Below are 18,787 nucleotides of genomic sequence, written 5' to 3' on the forward strand. Positions count from 1 at the left end.
TCCCTTGAGCCATCTAAGGTTCCTGTCATCTGCACCAACACAGGTGGCAGAAGAAAACAGAAACACCTGGCAAATCCAGATGTCAGAAGCTTAGCCAAAAGCAGACTCAGCTAAAGCAAGTCAACCCAAACTCCAAAATATAGTGAGACAATGAACTTGGGTCTCCATCCCTACACCTTGGGGATGAGGTGTTGTCTTCCATCTTTGAATCATCCTTGCAAAATCCATCCTTCCTTCTGAACCTTTCCCACTTCATCTACCTTTCAGCCAGAAAAGATGGCTAACCCTAACCCTAATCCCTAATCCCTAACCCTAACCCCTAACTCTAACCCTAATAAATATTCTAAGAACTAATTTAGTCCACAGAACAAATGGAATCTGTTAGATTATATCTGGTTAGGATTATCTGTGGTTATTTTAGGGTTTTGTTTGTTTGGGGTTTGGGAGTTTTTTGGGGGGAGGGTGTTTTTTGTTGTTGTTGTTGTTGTTGTTTTGGTTTTTGGTTTGGTTTAGTTTTTGTTTTGTTCTCTTTGGTTTTTTTTTGTTTTTTTTTTTCAAGATAGGGTTTCTCCGTGTAACCCTGGTTGTTCTGGAACTCACAGTGTAGACCAGGCTGACCTTGAACTCACAGAGATCCAACAGCCTCTGCCTTCCAAAGGTTTTGTTTATTTGTTTGTTTGTTTCTGAGATGGAAGAGCTTCATGCTGTAACCCACGCTGACGTGAAACCCTCAGTACACAGCCCAGGCTAGCCTCAAACTCACAACCCATCTACCTCAGCCTCCCAAATGCTGTCATTATAGACATGCACCACCATATTAGGCAATTATACATAAGCATTTATCAAAGAGGAAAAGCAATGGAGAAGTTAAACATCCTTCCAAGTATTAACTAACTCTTCAGCACTGTAGTGTGATCGTGAGAACAAGCGGGATCAGAACTCAGTTACACCCCAGCTAATGGCCCAGGCTCAGGACCCTCAGCCTTAACCCAACTTTGTGTTCCAAGAATGAAATGGCATTAGCAGAGCTTGGGTTTGTTCTAATCAACTGAGTTTGGAATTTAAATTTCACTGTGAATGCTAACAATCTTTTGGAGAAGTTACAAATGGAGAGAAAACCAACCCTTCACCAAGGAGTCAGGTCTATTGATATCAATGCTTTTGTCACCCTGTCCCTGATGTAGTGAAGGGTCAGAAAATGAGAGTTCATAATTTCTAGCCCATACGTCAGCATTCCCCAAGCAGACACTGTACAAGGACCCTGGGCATAGCAAGTGGTAAGGCTTTTCTTACTTTCTCATAGGAACTCACCACAAGGATGTGTGATTTGGGTTTCAAGCAATTTGTTATATATAATTTATTCTCTCAAGGAGTCTTGCTAAACATATACATATATATATATATAATGGGTGAGGGGGTAGGTAGAGCTAAACAGACTCTTAATAAGAAATTCAAATCAAGGTGACACCTGCCTTCTGGCCTAATGGAAAAATCAATCTGTCAGGTCTTAATTAAGTGCCCAGGCGCTAGAAAAATGCGCCTGCTCACTCTTTCTAGACTAACCTCCTAGATTTTAGGTAGTCAACTGTAAGCGAGAGCTGTATGACTCAGAAATCAAAACTACTGTAAAGAAGACTCGTGATTCCGGGCGGCCATTTATTTAGTAAACGAAGGGCTAATGATGAATGAGATAAGATTGTTGACAAAGATTGCTATGAATAATGACATTGGTTTTGGGCATCCAAGTGATATTTGTATCAAAACACCAGAGGTTATCCCAAAACATGCTGGGACAGCTGGTGCTCAGGGAGGAATGCTGGCTGGCCCAGAACTCATTTTGAGCCAATGGATGAAAAGGTAAATAAATCTTATAAACAAGTGAACGGCTGAATAAAGAAACGTATACACATATTTTACTTCTACAACAGTAAATAAAATCCCTTACATCCTCCTCTAGGATTTACGTCATCCCTAAGGAATGCAAGTGCAGAGCTACAAACTCTTGACTGACAGCTGGGGAGATGACTTCAGCCAGGAAAGTGCTCATGCGGAAAGCATGAAGACCTCAGATGGGTCTCCAGCATCTCTGTGAAGAGTCAGGCACGGTGGCATGCTCTTAATATCTCAGTGTTGGGAGGCAGAGACCATGGGTCCCTAGGGATCACTGACCAGGCCTACCTACTCGCAGGCTCTAGGTCAATGAGAGTTAGCTCAAAACAATAAGATGGACTCACCTGAAGAGCAACACTCAAGGCTGGCCTCTAGGTTCCACACATGTGCCCACAGGAAAATAATGTAATTCAATCTAAAACCAGAGAGAAACCCCTTAGGTTGCCTAACTTTCGGACCACTAAGGTAGCATCAGTAGTTGCTATGGTGATTACAAAGATGACATACAATGAACATCCAATGAAATACTCTGAAGGAAGGTTCTCATACCGCAGACCACTCCTCCTGCTTAAGGGACCACAGGGGTCACTCTGTGGCTGATTTATGCTTCCTTTTCTCCTATTAGCACACCTTAGGCTGATAAAGTCAACTCTTGTTCTTTGTGGGAAATGCTCCAGACCTCAATTGGTCTTGAAAGCATACCCGCCTATAAATCACAACATGTGTGACACCAATTTCCCTCCCTGCGATCTCTGAAGGCCACAGAAACAGGGAGCATCCACTCCAGCTTGGCCTCCGAGTGTTCTACACGAATTCTTTACAGTCCCTCCCCTTGGCTCTAGACACACAGTAAGAGAACCGGAAGAGTCAATCCCTTCCTTGCACGAAGGAAATGTAGGCACAGCTGGAAGAAAAGAAGAAAGTTCGAAGGGTTAAGAATTCCTTTTGTCAGCTCTCATCATCAAACAAACACAAGGAAGGGAAGGTGTGAACTACAGTGCCTTGTCATAAAATGTGAACTCAGGTCATTGGAATAATAACTATTATCAACACCCAACCACCAAAATGCAGTCTTTGCATGGGCTGTACTTTGATAAGGCTTTGCCTAGTCTGCTCACGGGCACCTCCTGCTGGCCAACGCCCTGCCACTTAGACCATCAAACTCAAGAAACCCCTTGAAACTCCAACAGTAACTACTCACTCAGGATGCCAGAATCTAAGATGTAGAGAATCGAAACCAGTTACAGAAAAGAGTCAGAAACACTGGGTTCAAGGTGATACAATTAATAGCTTAAAATTCAGAATCAGGGTTGGAGAGATGGCCAGTGGTTAAGAGCATGGACTGCTCTTCCAGAGGTCCTGCGATCAATTCCCAGCAACCACATAGTAGCTTACAACCATCTATAATGGGATCTGATGCCCTCTTCTGGTATGTCTGAAGACAGTGACAGTGTATTCACATACATAGAATAAATAATCCTTGAAAACATTCAGAATTAGCTAATTAATTAATTAAAAGCCCATTCTAAGCTTCCAACTCAAGGCTTGAACCCCCATAAGGGAAGCTCATTTCATCCTCCTGAGCAATATGCCCTTACTGGCCACTAGAGCACATGCTTCCTCAAGCACACTGGCTGGCTTCTGCAAGGCTTGGGTCAACCCTTCCAGAGCATGAATAATTAATTCTTCAAAGCAGAAGCTTGCTCTCTGTACATCCACTAATTCACACATTGGAATAAGACAATGCATGCTGGCTATTTCCTAAGGCTGAAATCCAATTTAACATCCAGAAATCTCCTTTGGGAATGAAGGCCAGGGCAGGTGAGCGAGTAGAGGCTAATGGGGACAGAAGGTAGTCAAAGGTGAGACCCCAGGGGAGGGCTAGAGGAAAGACAGAAAGGCAGGAGAGCGCATGGGCAGATCTGAAGCCTCGAAAGCCACCGCTACACTGTCATGCAGAGAAGACCCCGCATCGGGTATGGTGGTTGTGGTGCGCAAAGCTACCTGACTTTGCACACGTCCCCGGTCTACTTCACTTTCTGTGTCTCTACTGAAAGTTCAAAGGGCTGGTGGACTCAAACTTTCTACCTTGTTAGAGGAACTTGCTTCATAAGCTACTGGCACTCGGACACCTAAGTTCCCGATTCTCCAAAGTTGATATAGAGAGAAGAGACAAAACAGTTGTTTTTCATCTCGCCCCAAACCCATGCTCCAGCCTGAAAACCAACAGGATACTGCCAACAGAACGCAGGAGAAGCAAGACACAGGCACCACTGAGAGACAGAATGGCACGCATCAGGATCAAACATCCATCTTTAACCTCAGGAGCTATGACCGAGCTAATACTCTCTGAGACCACTCCCTGATACTTCCCCGAAATTGCGTACCTGCCTTCCATCAGTGTGTCTCTAAAGGCCTACTCTACACATCTCAGGACTCCTACAGACAAACACCAGAGAACATTTGGCCTTCATGGTACTGCCCTCAAAAAGAAGAAAATGACATATAAATACATTTACTAAGGACAATGTCGGCATTAATAGTTAATGACAGCTAAACCCTGTCTTAGTTAGGGTTTCTATTCCTGCACAAACATCATGACCAAGAAGCAAGCTGGGGAGGAAAGGGTTTATTGAGCTTACACTTCCATGTCGCAGTTCATCACTAAAGGAAGTCAGGACTGGAACTCAAGCAGGTCAGGAAGCAGGAGCTGATGCAGAGGCCATGGAGGGATGTTTCTTACTGGCTTGCTTCCCCTGGCTTGCTCAGCCTGCTCTCTTATAGAACCCAGAACTACCAGCCCAGGGATGGCACCACCCACAAGGGGCCCTCCCCTCTTGATCACTAATTGAGAAAATGCCCCACAGCTGGATCTCATGGAGGCACTTCCCCAACTGAAGCTCCTTTCTCTGTGATAGCTCCAGCCTGTGTCAAGTTGACACACAAACTAGCCAGTACACATAGGATACATTAGCATATAAGAAAGTGTCCCTGGGTTAGAGATGTAGCTCCCTGGTAGAGCACTTGTCCAGCTCATCCACAAGCCTGGGCACAATCCCAGCACCACCAACCGCTGTTACAGTGAGAAGTCAAGTCTGATGGGTTGGGGCAGATGCTCAGGGCCAGCCTGCCATGACAGCATGAAGTCCTAAGCGTCTCTGCAGCACCTGTGTAAAAAGCCAGCCGTGATGGCACGTGCTTGTAACCTAGCACCGGAAAGGTGGTGACAGGTGGATTCCTGGGGCTCACTGGTCAGCCTAGATTAACCGACAAACCTTGTACAATAGCTTGTCATTTTCCAAAAATATATCCATATGTACATATAGTATACAGCCATGCACACACAGACACCTTTCCCTTAGATACATACATATGAATTTTCACATCAATGTCACATCCCCTCTCTGGACTCCAGTCTCCTTGGGACAAAGGTGAGACTGGCTTGGAGCACCAGTGAGGTCCTCCAGAGAACTGACAGGTCCCCCAGCCCTACCTCTGACACTAGGATGTCAGAAGCCCAGCAACAACCCCCCCCCCACACTAATACTGCATGGCTCAAAACCAAACTGGCTCCCACTTGCCTCCTCATTCCAATACAAAACTTTAATGCTCTCTTGGCAAGGGAAAAGAGAAAGAAAATATTTCTACAGATACGTATATAGATAATGGATATGACAAGCTACACATAGTTTAAAGACATCATTTCTGACTACTTATTGTAAAAGTAGCCCACCGTCTAAGGATACTTTTCCGGGCTCAAGTTCAAGGTCAGACGAAGGGTCACCCTTTTTGATTCTCTGCGTGGTCAGGCCCCCTGGGATTTCCCCAATCAAGAAGAGAAGAAACTTCCAGAGCCATGCTCCGCCGTGGCCACCCAGGATCTGCACCGCACACAGGTGTTGGAAGATACTGCGCGATCGCATAATTAGGAGCATTAAGCAATCATCTCTGCACTCAGGCAGTTGGAGAAAGGAAAAGCAGAGTCTGGGCGACGCTTTGGGAGATAAATTCCACAGCTTTTCACCAAGTTGAAATCTTGGCTTTGGACACACATAAAAATGAGCCTGGCTGATCTTAGCTCCCAGGATATCTGCCAGATCACAATGGTTGACCCAGTTGGCCCGCCTTACCACAGGGAAGACCACTGCTGGAAGAGCAGATGGCAGAGCTGGACAGAGCCAGCATGGGCCCCATACAAGGGACAGAAGCAAGGAAAGGCAGGACTCACTGGCCCAGGCCAGGGTGGGGCTGTGCTTTCCAGAGAATCTATAATAATGCATCCTTGAAAGATGTGTCCCCCAAGCAGTCTCCCAGCAGACTCTGTCGTATCTTTCAGTCACCAGGTCTTACAGCCTATAAAACGCAGTTCATTGGTCTCTTTTTCTCTCTTGTCATTTAGTTCAACTACGCATCAACAAAACAAGTGCTGAGTTCCATTTACAGACACACAAGTATCTGCTACAGATTAGGGTCACTGCTTCCTAGAAGGTCTAAAAGATGCCATGGTACCAGTCCAACTAACTCCTCACTGAAAAATCCCGACTGAGTACAACCTTCTTTGCTACAAGCGAGCCACTTTTTGCCTAAACTAAACCTGTTGTTTAATGACTAACAAGACAAGCTCTGCTGTCCGTACCCAACACGTCCTTCATTTCCAAAGAGCACTGTCCAAACATTCCCTTCTGTTAGATTTTCCTCCCTTCTGCAGAGAAACATTAGCTACCTTTAGACTATTTTGTTTAACATCTCCAGCCATTTGTGCTATTTACTGAGTACCTGATACTCTAATAAAATGTCAGCACAAATAACCAAGTTGTCCAGGAAAAAAAAAAAAAACAGTGAGTTTTTCCAGCCCTCTCTGGCTTGTCAAGGTAAACATTTCGAGATGGCCTCTGTTAGTCCTGCTGACACAAACGCCTTTTCTCTTTCCTCTCAAATTACCAAAGATTATCATTTTACTCTGCAATGAGCCTGATGAAATTGAAACTCTGTACATCAGAATTAAATATGTTCCATCTACTCAGAATGAACAGTGCATTATTTATCACTAATACTTAATGACAAAAAAAAAAAAAGGGTAACTTTCCCCGATTATACCGCTGATGACATCCCGCCTCGCCTCGCACCATCGATTCTCATGGTCATTAGCATAATCGCGGAGCCTCAACTCCAGCTTCTACAGCAAGTTTGGTAACAGAGCTGAAAGTAGACACGCACACTATTTAAAAACATGTTCTGATTCCCATCTAAGCATATCTTTATTTATATGGCTTTCTTACCATCAAAATGCCAGCCCTTTAAATTATGCAGAAATCACTTTCTCCACTGAAAAACAAGGTGCTACACCATACCCAGGATACAGACATATAAAGAGCCTGTTAATTAAACGTCGCTCTTTAACTCGCTACGCTGCATGTGCAACTCTTAAGTTCTAAGCCAACTCTTTAAATAAGAATGAGGAAATGGACCAGCTTCTTCAAATGAATGCCTATCCCCCACCCCCCACCAGAAAAGACTGGCCACTTGAAAGATTATTTTTAATCAAACCCCCTGATAAATGGTTGAGATTATTTAAACTTATTTTCCTCTGAAAGTATACACAAATAAGCAAATTACACACTTGGAGTCAGGACTGAAGGTTTCGCAGTTACCCGCATTTTATACTGCTAGGTTTGGGGTTCAACTGTCAAGCATTTGTTTTGGGTTAAAATTCAACACTACAAATGGGTCTCATGGAAAGGGGGGGCGGGTCCAGAGCTGGAAAGCGGGCCCAGGGGGAAGAGCATTTGTTGCTCGTGCAGAGGACCTGGGGTTCAATTCCTAGCGCTCACGTGATGGCACAGAACCTTCTCCACTCTAGTTCCAAGGGACCGGACTCTCTCATGACCCCCCCCAATCTGATTTCTGCACACACATGGTGCACATATATGCAGGAAAAACATACATAGCTAAAATAAGAAAGGAAAAGGGAAATTAGCTACTGCTATATGTACCCATATGGATGAATTTCACTAGCTATACTGAATACTTTTTTTTTAAAACCAGGTTGCCAAAGAATGCAGACAGTAAAGTACTATAATGCAAAGCTTTGCACATGAATGTAAGATCCTTTTATGAGGAATGTATACTTACATATTAAACATGTGTGTATGTGTGTGTGAATACACACACACACACACACAACACGGAGCAAAAACCTGCCAACTGAGAATGATGTCCATCCTCTGAAGGGCTGAGGACAGGTGAGACCAGCCCCCTTTCCACCGAACCACTGTGATTTTCAAAGCTGGGCCACAGACACAAAATGCTCCAAATAACTATTCTTTGTTCTTTTGGTGCCTTACATATTTCATAACCCAAATTTAAAAATACAAACATATAGCTCTCAAGACAAAGGTCTCTCTCCAATACTTTCCTCTAAAGTCCTCATCGCTAAAGACTGGAGGCAGCAACTTTGCACTCGGCAGAGACCCTAAAGCCTGGTGTCCCAAAACCAAATCCATTTCCATGGCTTTCAAAATCACTTCTTATCACGTCATGCTTATGGCATTCTTTACCAGTAGTACTATACGATGGGAAAGTCATCTCCACCACCAGAGAGTGTCTATATTTAGTAAAAGTAACTGTCCTGTTTCCGAAGCAAAACAAAACAAAAAACAGAACTCTGAACCGAGACGGCTCCTCGGGGATCTGGTCAATGTTGGGTTAGTGGCTAGGGATGCCAGCAGTCCCTGTGTGTGACATCAGAACACAGGGGTGCTAGAGAATGAGGAACTTCTGCCCGGTGGGAAGGACCCTGCGCATCCTGGTCCTGGAATGTTTAGAAACTGGACAGAGGGGTGGTGGCAGAAGCAGCCCCCCAACACACACACTCTTTCTTACCCCCCAACCCCACTCCTGTCCAGAGCAAGGAATAGAACTGGCTCCTGGTACACTGAACCCAAGTGAGAGCCTCACATTTTCTGTTAGCATGCATCCTACTGCAACCAAAGCCATTCTTTAGGAAAGACAGCACATTTAGACAACTGAACCTTTCTTTAACACAGAGAAGACACACAAACTAGAAACAAAGCTAGAGGCATACCGGAAGAGCCCAGGCAAGAAACTGTTTTAATACATGTGTTTTCTCCCAGCCTCTCGGCATCGTACGTGGACAATGGTAGTTTCTCAAAGTGCTGTGTCCCCTACTTTACCTTGTTTGACAACCTGCTCTCCGTGTAATTAAACACAGCCAACGTCCTATTCAAAAATCACTAGATACATCACTAAAAGGGGACTGCTATTGATTCCCTAATGAAATATCAGTTAATTACTTAATCTTTCTTAATGAAATGATTAACATCCTTTCAACAAGCAAGACACCTCAGCTACCACCAATCTGAGATTTCCAATGCTGAAGTTTAGTCTACTGGAGAATTTTTTTTTAAGTGCCTAAACGTTTGAACAGAAGCAAATGAACTTTGTGTAACCTAATTATCCCAAAGGGCACCAGAACCCAGCACCAACCTAAATGGAAAAGTCCTAAATAGCAAGAATGGTTTTCAGCTGTTATTAAAATGAGGCCACACCAGAATTAAAATGCAAATTAGAAAACCAGTTAAGAAAAGTCGGGTAACTTCAAAGTCTATTACAAATACAGACCCCACCCACAGCCAAATGTCAGGACAACTTTCACTTAGGTAACTCTTGGATCTGAGTAGGAAGAGCTATAGCTAAAGATCTAAGCCCCTGCACGGGCCTCCTTGGCACCCGATCTCCCCTTATCTCATCATCTTGAAGGAGGCATTCTTGATAGGATTCGCTTCTATATTTGTGTGGCATCCTTGGCTAGGCTCTCTCCATCAATACATGTACATGTCCCATCACATACACAAGGGAATCTCCCAGTATGCTCAGGGAACTCAAAATGCTTGTGCCAGCAGGCTAATCTAAGGAATAGACAGTGTAGATCTTGAAATCAAACTTGAATAACGAGAGTAGAGAGAAATTCCCAGAATGCCATCTGATGGCAACTAACAGGTACAAGGTGACCACAACAGCCAGGAGATACAGAGTGAGACGAATCATGAAGGGAAAGATGGGACACTTGGTAGAAGGAAATGCCACTCTACAATGTCCCTTCCACTCGGTGGAACCCCGAGGCTCCTGTGTAGCCTGTGTTTCTCCAAGTAATCCTTCTGCGCTTGACTCTGAGAAAGAACCTTGGCCACCTTTGCTAAGATTTTACCATGGCCAAGCATGCAAATCCCCCTGAAGGGTGGTTGCAGGTACTTCTGTGACTCTTGAGCACTGAGCTGATCAGTCAGCTTTCTCCCCTTCCTGCCTTATGCACATGAACTGTGGACAGTGTTTTCCTCAAGCACAAAACCTGGCCCCCATCCCAGATGTGGGGATCCAGGAGCCTTGTGACCACCTCTGTGTCTGAACTACAGCTCTCTGTTGAGAGCTCATGTTTGGTTAAAAACAACTGGTCTTCACTCCAAATACAAACAACAACAAAAATACAGGGTCAGCTTCAAAACAAAAATGGTTAGTAACAGTCAGCAGGGTACGTTCTGCTGCCTGCCTCCAGTGACAGCAATCACCTGGGACCATGGGGCTCTGTTCTGTAGGCATCTGAACTACATCAGAAACATTATAAATGTACTCTACTTGTTAGTCATCTGTAATTCTGATTCAAGGGCTGGGCAGATGACCAGTGGCTAAGCGTGCTTTCTCCACAGGCAGGAAGGAGGACCTGAGTTCAGATCCAGTGCCCAGGTAAAAGCCAGGAGCAGCTGCATGCACCTGGAACTCTAGCTCTGTGATGGGGAGAGACACAGACACTCACTGGCCGGGCAGCCTACCTGAAAAAGAGCCAACTCCAAGATCAGAGAGCAACCCTATCACAAGGAAATAGGAAGAAGGCAGCACATAAAACAGAATACCTGGCCTCCTCCTGTCTCAGTACACACTGGTGCACACATACACACACTCAGGAGTTCTGATTCAAGAATGTGTACTTTAATAACAATCCTATCCATATGCATTCTCAAATTCATTCTTAGTCCCCACTCTCTCTCTCTCTCTCTCTCTCTGTCTGTGTGTGTGTGTCTGTCTGTCTGTCTCTCTCTCTCACTGTCCCTCCCTCCCCCCCCCCATCACATACACAATGCACGTGAATAGAGAAACTTGGTGGCTGCTCAGGTGGTGGTATACACCTTTAATCCTAGTGGTCAACCCTTGGGAAGCAGAAGCAGGCAAATCTGAGTTTGAGGCCAGCCTGGTCTACAGAGTGAGTTCCAGAAGAACCAAAGCTACACAGTGAAACCCTGCCTTGAAAATAAACAAGCTCCCCACAAGACTGCCTGCAACCTCCTTCCACCCCTACTAAGAGCATCTACCTGGTTGGCTGTGCTCACCGTGCCCAGGGAAGGCACGGCTCCAGCAAAACGGACAAAACACCCTCCCTCTACACGCTTCTCTCCCTGACCTGAAACTATAAAACAAGCTCCTGTCGTTGAGTTACTGAGCTCAGAGGATAGCCCTCCATCACGTAACTCACAGGCAGGAGCCTGGAAAACACTGAAAGCAGACAAAGTAATGCTGAAATGGACGGGTGAGAGAAAGACACTGGGAATTCAGACTATGTTTGAAGCTGGAAATAGAACCCAGTATTCTGGTCATCAGGCAAAGCACAGGATGAGTAAAAATCAGAGAACCTGGCAAAACGGCACTGGTAATAAATAAGCATGTATCCAGATACAAAACTCAGAAGACAATCTCTGTTTTAAACGAAGAGATTTTACTCTAAAATATAAACAGGGCCCTCAGCAACCTGTTCTCAGCTTCTCGTCAGATCCTCTGAAAGCCAAGCTGGCCTTTAACGCCTTCTAGCAGGAGCGGATGCTCTCCAGTCATGGCCCCTCCACCTCAGCTACTGAGTTAACAGCAAAACGAGAGAACAAACCCATCGAGAAGGATCCTGCCAGGAAAGACTGGAGTAGTGAACAGAACTCTGGGAAATGATTGTGACTATTCATTCTTTCTTTCTTTCTTTCTTTAAAAAAAAAAAAAACTATTTTATTAAAACTGTGATTTGGAAAGAAAGTGCAATTAGCTCAGGACAGGCACTGCTGAGATGCACCGAACACACCAGACATATGTAAATATTTCACGGTATCAGTTCCGTTTGAGTAGACCTGTCAGGATATTTACAAGGCTTGACAGTACTTCGGTCTTTAATTAAAATTTTGCCCAGATACTTTAATGTAATTTAAATAGATTATTAGTTGTCAGGATCTAATATAAATTTTGTTTACGATTTAGTTACTTTTAAGTATTGGGATTGAGGAAACTAATTTAACCCAATAACTGAGTGGTCTGGAAGAGCAAGATCAAGCTCCCAGGAAGCCCCCAGGAAGCCCCCAGGAAGCCCCCAGTGGCCTCTGCACGCACTCAGCCCAGAGCCTAGCCTGACTACAGCTAGGTCATGGTAAACCTCCCCAAGTGAAAACAGCTTTCCCCTCCCTCCCACGCCAGCCAGTGCCCTCCCTCCCCAGTGCTTTTGTGAAACAGAATGACTGGGGAGGGCAGAGGCAAAGGCATGTGCACCTGCCCAGGTTCCAGGCCCTGTCTTCACATGTACTTGTTTCTTTTCTTGGCTGCCTAAGAAATCATCTTCTCCCTTTCAGAACCACACACTAACAGCCCAAGAAGCACCTGTTGTGTTCCAGAGGCAAAACATATGTTAAAAACCAGTGTCAGGACTGCAGAAAGAAAAACAAGCCTAGAAGAGATGTCTACGAGCTAACATACCTCATGTGAGTAAAAGTGGAGAAGGAACCCAGCTTCCAGCCCTCTCTGCTGAATGGGAGCTGCTGTCCCACAAACTGACAGTAATTAATAAGAATAATTTACTAAAGAAACAAAGAAGGCTCTCTAATTGTCTTTCCTAACTGCCACACAACTTGACCTCCACGGATTTCCTCTCTGCAGAACCCCAGCCTAGAGCCCACAGAGCAAGATCATCACCGGCGGGAGCAAGAGGAAAGCATTTCATGAAATCACATGTTCCTTACGTTTATTTTCAGGTTGGGGACACAAGCCAAATCTGCATTACCTCCCATTAACCCCGTGGTCACGTGCACACCGAGATAAGGGATCTCCTATGGACCGGAAGGGTTAACTGACATGCAGAAGGCATCCTCATTTGGCCAGGTTTGCCCCTATTTTAAGAAGTCATCTCATCTCGCACACTGCTGTTGCACCGGCTTTTGGCATCCCTAACGTTAATTCATCCAAATATCAGACAAGAAGTAATTTTCAAAATTCAGCTGAAGACGCCTCTCTGCATACCACGGAGTGGCCTTCGGATGGCGGAACGAGCCAAAGGAAACATCATTTGGAAAACCGTGCAAACCTTTCTGGCTGGTTTTTCTCACATGCTCAGTGTTTGATCACTTGGTGGAATTTACTGCAGTCAAAAAAAAAAAAAAACCAAATAAACACAAATAATAAATATATACATAAAATCTCAATGTATGGAATTCACCTGTTCAGTCAGCAAATGCTTTTCTTGGATTTATTTTCTTTACCTAACCAATTGTTACCTATAGACTAGATTTTAAAACATGCTCAAAGACAATGGCTACTACTGCTTACTTAGCCAAGCCAGCCTTTACTCTGTCTGAAATGTGTAAATGGGGTATGATATGTAACGGGATAAGAAAGTATGGAAAAGGTACTCAGGAAAAAAATGTTTTAAATAAAATACCACCTGTGTAAATGAAGCTAAGCTCTGGAAACCCTTTCTGAACCCTGCAGATACAGCCCATATGCAGCGCCTTGAAGTTGCAATTAAACTGTAGTAATTTAAGATTAGCGGGAGAGCAAAGGGCAGCTGGAGGCCTTTGCAGGGCTTCCCTCCCTACTTAATGCTCTGCACTCGGGTTAAATGAGTTTCTTTAATGTAAGTACCTTAAAGTAACCAAATCATAAACAACATTTATACTATTTTCTGTTAGTCTGAAATCTATTGAGATTTGATTAATGTATGCCTAAAATTATTTCTAATAGGTAAAACTCTGGCTATTCCCTATAAATTCTCTCGCTATAGCCACTGAAATGGGATCAGACCTCTAGCACCTAAACTTGTCAGAATACACTGTGGGGGTGGGGTGGGGGTGGGGTGGGGGTAGAGGGTAAAGCAAAGACAGAGATAGAGACAGAGGTGGAAAGGTAATGGTACAAAATTAACTTTAAGTTTAAAGTGAGCCACGCAAACCAAATAGACATGCATGGATTGGGCAAGGCTGCAAAGAGAAGCTGAGCTCCAAAGGCCGCCAATGTGCCGCCCTTCCCTTCCCTTCCCTTCCCTAATTCTGGTACTGGCCATGCTGTAGTAAAATGTATTTGTTTAGGAAATAGCCCAGTTCTTCTGTTCATTTCAACAACGGCTGCCAACACGACACCCTTCCACAGAGCCTGAGAGTGAAATGTACAAAGGGGTCTGGGAAGCAACAAGGAAAACCTGAGTCACAGGCAAAATAAAAATGCTTAGGCCCAATATTAACTCGATTAACTTCTGCTATTGTTGGTACAAATGATTTAACTAGAAAACATTTACAGCTTTTAAAAGAACATGATATAGTGCAGAAAATTGCCCAACAGCATCCATGTGTGTGTGTTTAACCCACACTGCTTAATTATACAATAAAGGCATACCCAATAAAAGGGTCAGACTTTGAAACAGGTTGTGTACCATGGTTATGAAACTCTAGCTTATATATATTAAAAAAAACCAAAGTAGTCACTATATGACAGGCACTAGGTAATTAAAAATACAAGCCTTAAGTGACAATGACTTTTATTCTTTTGTGTTTACTTGTCCTATCTCATACTTTGTTCTACTCAATTAAAGATGACATTTAATTTAGAGATAGTTTGTAACTGGGAAAAAAGTGTTACATAGTTTACACTTCAGGATTTAAATATAAACATAGTATCTTGAGGACATCTCCCACAATGTAAACTTCGTTTGAAACAGTTATTTTGAATAATTGATGTTTTATTAGTATTACTTTGATAAACCTGTGAAAATAAAATGCTAAAGAAATTACTGTTACTACTTCCCTTTAAAATGTGAAATAATTAAAATTTCCTAGACAACAAGGGAGGCCAAGTTACAAAGAAACTGAATAAAGTAGCAGCTGGTCATACTGAATGTCAATGAAAAGAGAGAGAGAGAGAGAGAGAGAGAGAGAGAGAGAGAGAGAGAGAGAGAGAGAGAGAGAGATCATGTGTAATCTAGAGAAGGCTCTCTCCTCTTTTTAAATTCCAAAACTGGGCTCTATCACTTGAGTTTCTTCTTTTTGTTTTTAACTACAACAGCAAATTTAAACCCTCATATATAAAACTCTGGCTTCCTAAGAAGGCAAATTTTCTAAGCTAGATGTGAGAAAATGTTATCTAACTGGTGTGGGAGTCTAATGTTGGGAAAAAGAATTCCACGGTGAGGTTCTGGTTAACAAGTAAGACAGAATTCGGATGACTTAATATTCTTTGGATACCTTTTTGGGTGTGTTCTCCTAAAAAAGAAATGTATTACAAAATAGTAACTTGTTTAGCAATTCAGCATCCATAGGAAATCAAAAGCAGCCCAAGGCTGGGCATTTCCTTCCAAGTGAGGCTTCACTTGCACAATAAAGATAAGCATTTGCAATGGTCCATTTCTGCATAAGTGAACATATAGCTTTGCTGGGTTCTCCCTCATAGCAGTTCCTGACAACAACCCAGCAGCAGCCCCTGTTTGATCTCCCCTGCTTCCTTAATTTGGGTTGTCAAGGTTCAGCAGTTGGAGGCTGTTTACTTTACTTTTCCAAAAAAAAAAAAAAAAAAAGTGAATTTTCCCCCTCATACAATGACTAATCCAAAATGGGGGCAGTGAGGGAGTTGTAGCCACTGGCAAGATGCTAAACCTTTCCCTCCTTGCACTAAGATTTTAGCTGACACTTTTTGAATGGTGTTTGAATTTTATTTAAACTCTTATTGCTTTCTAATTACAAGAGGTTTCAAAGGGTGGGTAACCCATCCCCCCTTTAAAAAAAAAATCTGTGCCCAGTTTTCTTTTCCCAGACTCTAAAGAGATATGCACTTCAAAATCAAAACTCGAATGGAATTCCTGAAAATGATCTGAAATAGAAATTAGCAAGGACTCTACTGCCTCCATCAAGCAAGACACCCATGAATAGAAAACGTCTCAAGTCTTACTAGCGCTCTTAAATTCTCATCAAGCCAGTCCCCAAACTGATTCTCGCTGTGAAAAAAAAAAAAAAATGAAGAGTGCAAAAAAGACAAGAATTTGGGATCCTCCAATACATTTTCAGAAACAGAAAAAAAATCTTAAATATCCTTGGATTTTTCTCAGTTCATCTATTTTGCAAGTTCTTCCAGGCTATGGCCCAAGGAAGATGAAGTGCAAGGGTTTCAACCGGCAGACTTCTCGACTGGAATCCAAAATGTTCCCGCAGCCTTCTTGCTTGAAGTGCAGCGACAAAATAAGAAATCAGAACTCAGAAAATACCTGGAGCCTGCCGTGAGTGCAACCCTGGGCCTCGGCAGTGTGCTGGGTAAGCTCAAATGCAACCCAATGAAATGTTGATTAATTTCATTAGTCTACCTAAAGCACCCAGATGAAGGGACTGGGGGTGGGGTGGAAGGGAAAAGGAAGAAACAAGTTTCATTTTGGGTCCTTTAGTCAAGCCATAAGAAAATAAATTAAGATGAAAGCGTAGGATGAGCCTAGCCTAAATCAATACACTTTGAAATCAGCCCAGCTAGGGTATTGGACACAATGGCTTGGAAATAATTAATAGTTATAAGGGGGGGAGCGGGCTGAGAAGTAGAGCGAGGGATGTCACATTTTACACATTGCACGCTAACTTTGATCTCCAGATTTTCGGATTCAGGGAGGAAAGTGAGAGAAAAAGGGAGAAAGCAGGTCCCGTATTGGCTTGCACCTACCAGCCTGATGGGCACATTCCTTGCTCCCCGCGCCTGGTCGCGGATCTCTGGTTGCCCAGGCTGGCTGGTACAGAGCTCCGGCTTCCTCGCTTCTCCCCCCAACCCCCGCCCGCGCGCCTGCCACAATCGCCTCGACTTACCCACCGAGTCCGGGGAGGAGGCGCCGGCAGCTCCACGCTTCTCCGCGCCGCCACCGCCGCCGCTGCCGCTGCCCCTCGCCCGCTCGCCCGCCGCGCGCCGTCCTCCTGGGGCAAAGTTTCGGGGTCTGCGATCGACAAGAGACCGGGGCGACCCTCAGCAAGTCTTCCTTCCGTGAAGGTTGTGGGGTAGGGGGGATCGAAGGGGACGAGGTGATTAGGCGGATGGGGGGCAGGAGCAGAGATAGAGGGGGCAGCCGGAAGGAGAGGATCCCGGAGTTCCAGGGATCAGGGAAAGGAGGATGCGCCACGGGGGATCCCTGCAGGGATCGGGAAACCGGAGCCCGGCCTGAGCCTTAGTCTCAGCACCTTCCCGGGATCTTACAAAGTTGCAACAACAAAAAAAGGAGGGGCAGGACCAGGGAAAGGGGTGGGATAGGGCTGCGGTGGCAGGCGCAAGGTTTGGAGTTACAACTGTTTATTTAGTCCTTAGGCTCCCAGGGGGCGGGAGCTGCGCGGGAATGGGGGTGCTGCAGGCAGCAATTTCCAAGCAAACACTGGGGTGGAGGGGGGGCATGAGACTTTGTTTCTGGGCGCGGAGCTCCCTGGCGCCCGTGTGTGTCACCGCCAGTCTCCGGGGACTGAGGCGGAGCTCACAACAGGTGGGGAGGGGGACAAGGAATCAAAGTTTCGGAGCGCAGCAGGGTGAGGGAGAGGGGGAGGCGGGGGCGCGAGGAGGCGGAGGCAGCAGATGACCAGGACCCTGCGGCAGCTGGCAAACTCCTCGGCTCCCGGCGCCGCCGCCACCGCCTCGGTCCCCACCCGAAGCGCGCGCCGCCTCGTCTGGTCGGCTCCAGAGAGACGTCTCCGAGGGACAGGAACGGAGTAGCGAGAGCACGGGAGGAAAGCTGCGCGCAGGCGAGAAACGGAGAGCCATCGGTGGCCGGGACAGGGCCGGAGGGGCGCGGTGGCACGCGCGTGTCGCAGAGAAGATCCCTGAGCTTAAGAGGCGCAAGGGTCAGAAGCGAAAGTGTGTGGTGGCAGGGGTGTCGAGAGTACGGTGCCGAGGGTTCTCGCGGTGCGCCCTGTCCCCAAGCCCACTCGCGATCTTGCTACGGCTGGCGCGGGCTCTGTCTCTGACAAGCGGGGGCCGAACGCGCGTGGGGTGCGTGTCTGGCAGAGGGTGCGCGGGTGTGTGTATGAGTTTTCCAGGCTCTCAGGGGTTAGCTAGAGAGCGTCCACACCGCTGAGTTCAGACCAAAACACGAGTGGCTGCAGGGGTGTCGCCAAGCACCGGGCCCAGGGCGCAGGCGTCCCTGCTCAGCCCTCCAGCATTCTCGGGGCTGCCCGGGGGCATAGAAGGGACACGCACCCTTGGGTAGCAGGGGAAAAGTTTGCTCCCAAGTTCAAACTTTGAGCTCAGGAGATGATGCCACACGCCCCCGCCTACCGCGGTCGGGGCCCGCGTACCCGCACCAGACGGCCACCAAACGCTGGCACCGGGCACTCAAAGTTGCGACAGGCGGCCTGGGCTTATATTGATCGCTCTACCCGAGCGGCTCAAGCGAGCGCAGAGAGAGAGAGGCGTGAGGGGCCGAGGGGGAGGCGAGTGGGTCTGTGCGGCCACCACCGCACCCCACAGTGACTTATGCAAATGGACCCAAGGGTGCGGGAGCCTCCCGCGCTTCCTCCAGCCCGGCGCCCGCGCGCGGCCCCCACCCACGCAGAGCCTGGGCCCCGACTCCAGAGCGAGTCCA

The 18,787-nt window shown here is 45.9% G+C and overlaps 1 protein-coding gene across 3 annotated transcripts in view; it reads right to left on the reverse strand.

Annotated features, from left to right (window-relative positions):
- Eif4e3 (eukaryotic translation initiation factor 4E family member 3) overlaps positions 1–18,787 on the reverse strand; it is a 244,052-nt gene that overhangs the window by 69,047 nt on the left and 156,218 nt on the right. For 2 of the 3 annotated variants that reach the window (XM_052174428.1, XM_052174426.1), the window contains exon 7: positions 17,034–17,158. In XM_052174428.1, the coding sequence (XP_052030388.1) occupies positions 17,034–17,158 (125 nt within the window). Of the gene's footprint in view, positions 1–12,932; positions 13,346–17,033; positions 17,159–18,787 lie in introns of those variants that run through there. The other variant, XM_052174429.1, reaches the window with a different exon arrangement.

This window comes from Apodemus sylvaticus, chromosome 2 (genome assembly GCF_947179515.1).
Source record: "Apodemus sylvaticus chromosome 2, mApoSyl1.1, whole genome shotgun sequence".
NCBI lineage: Eukaryota > Metazoa > Chordata > Mammalia > Rodentia > Muridae > Apodemus > Apodemus sylvaticus.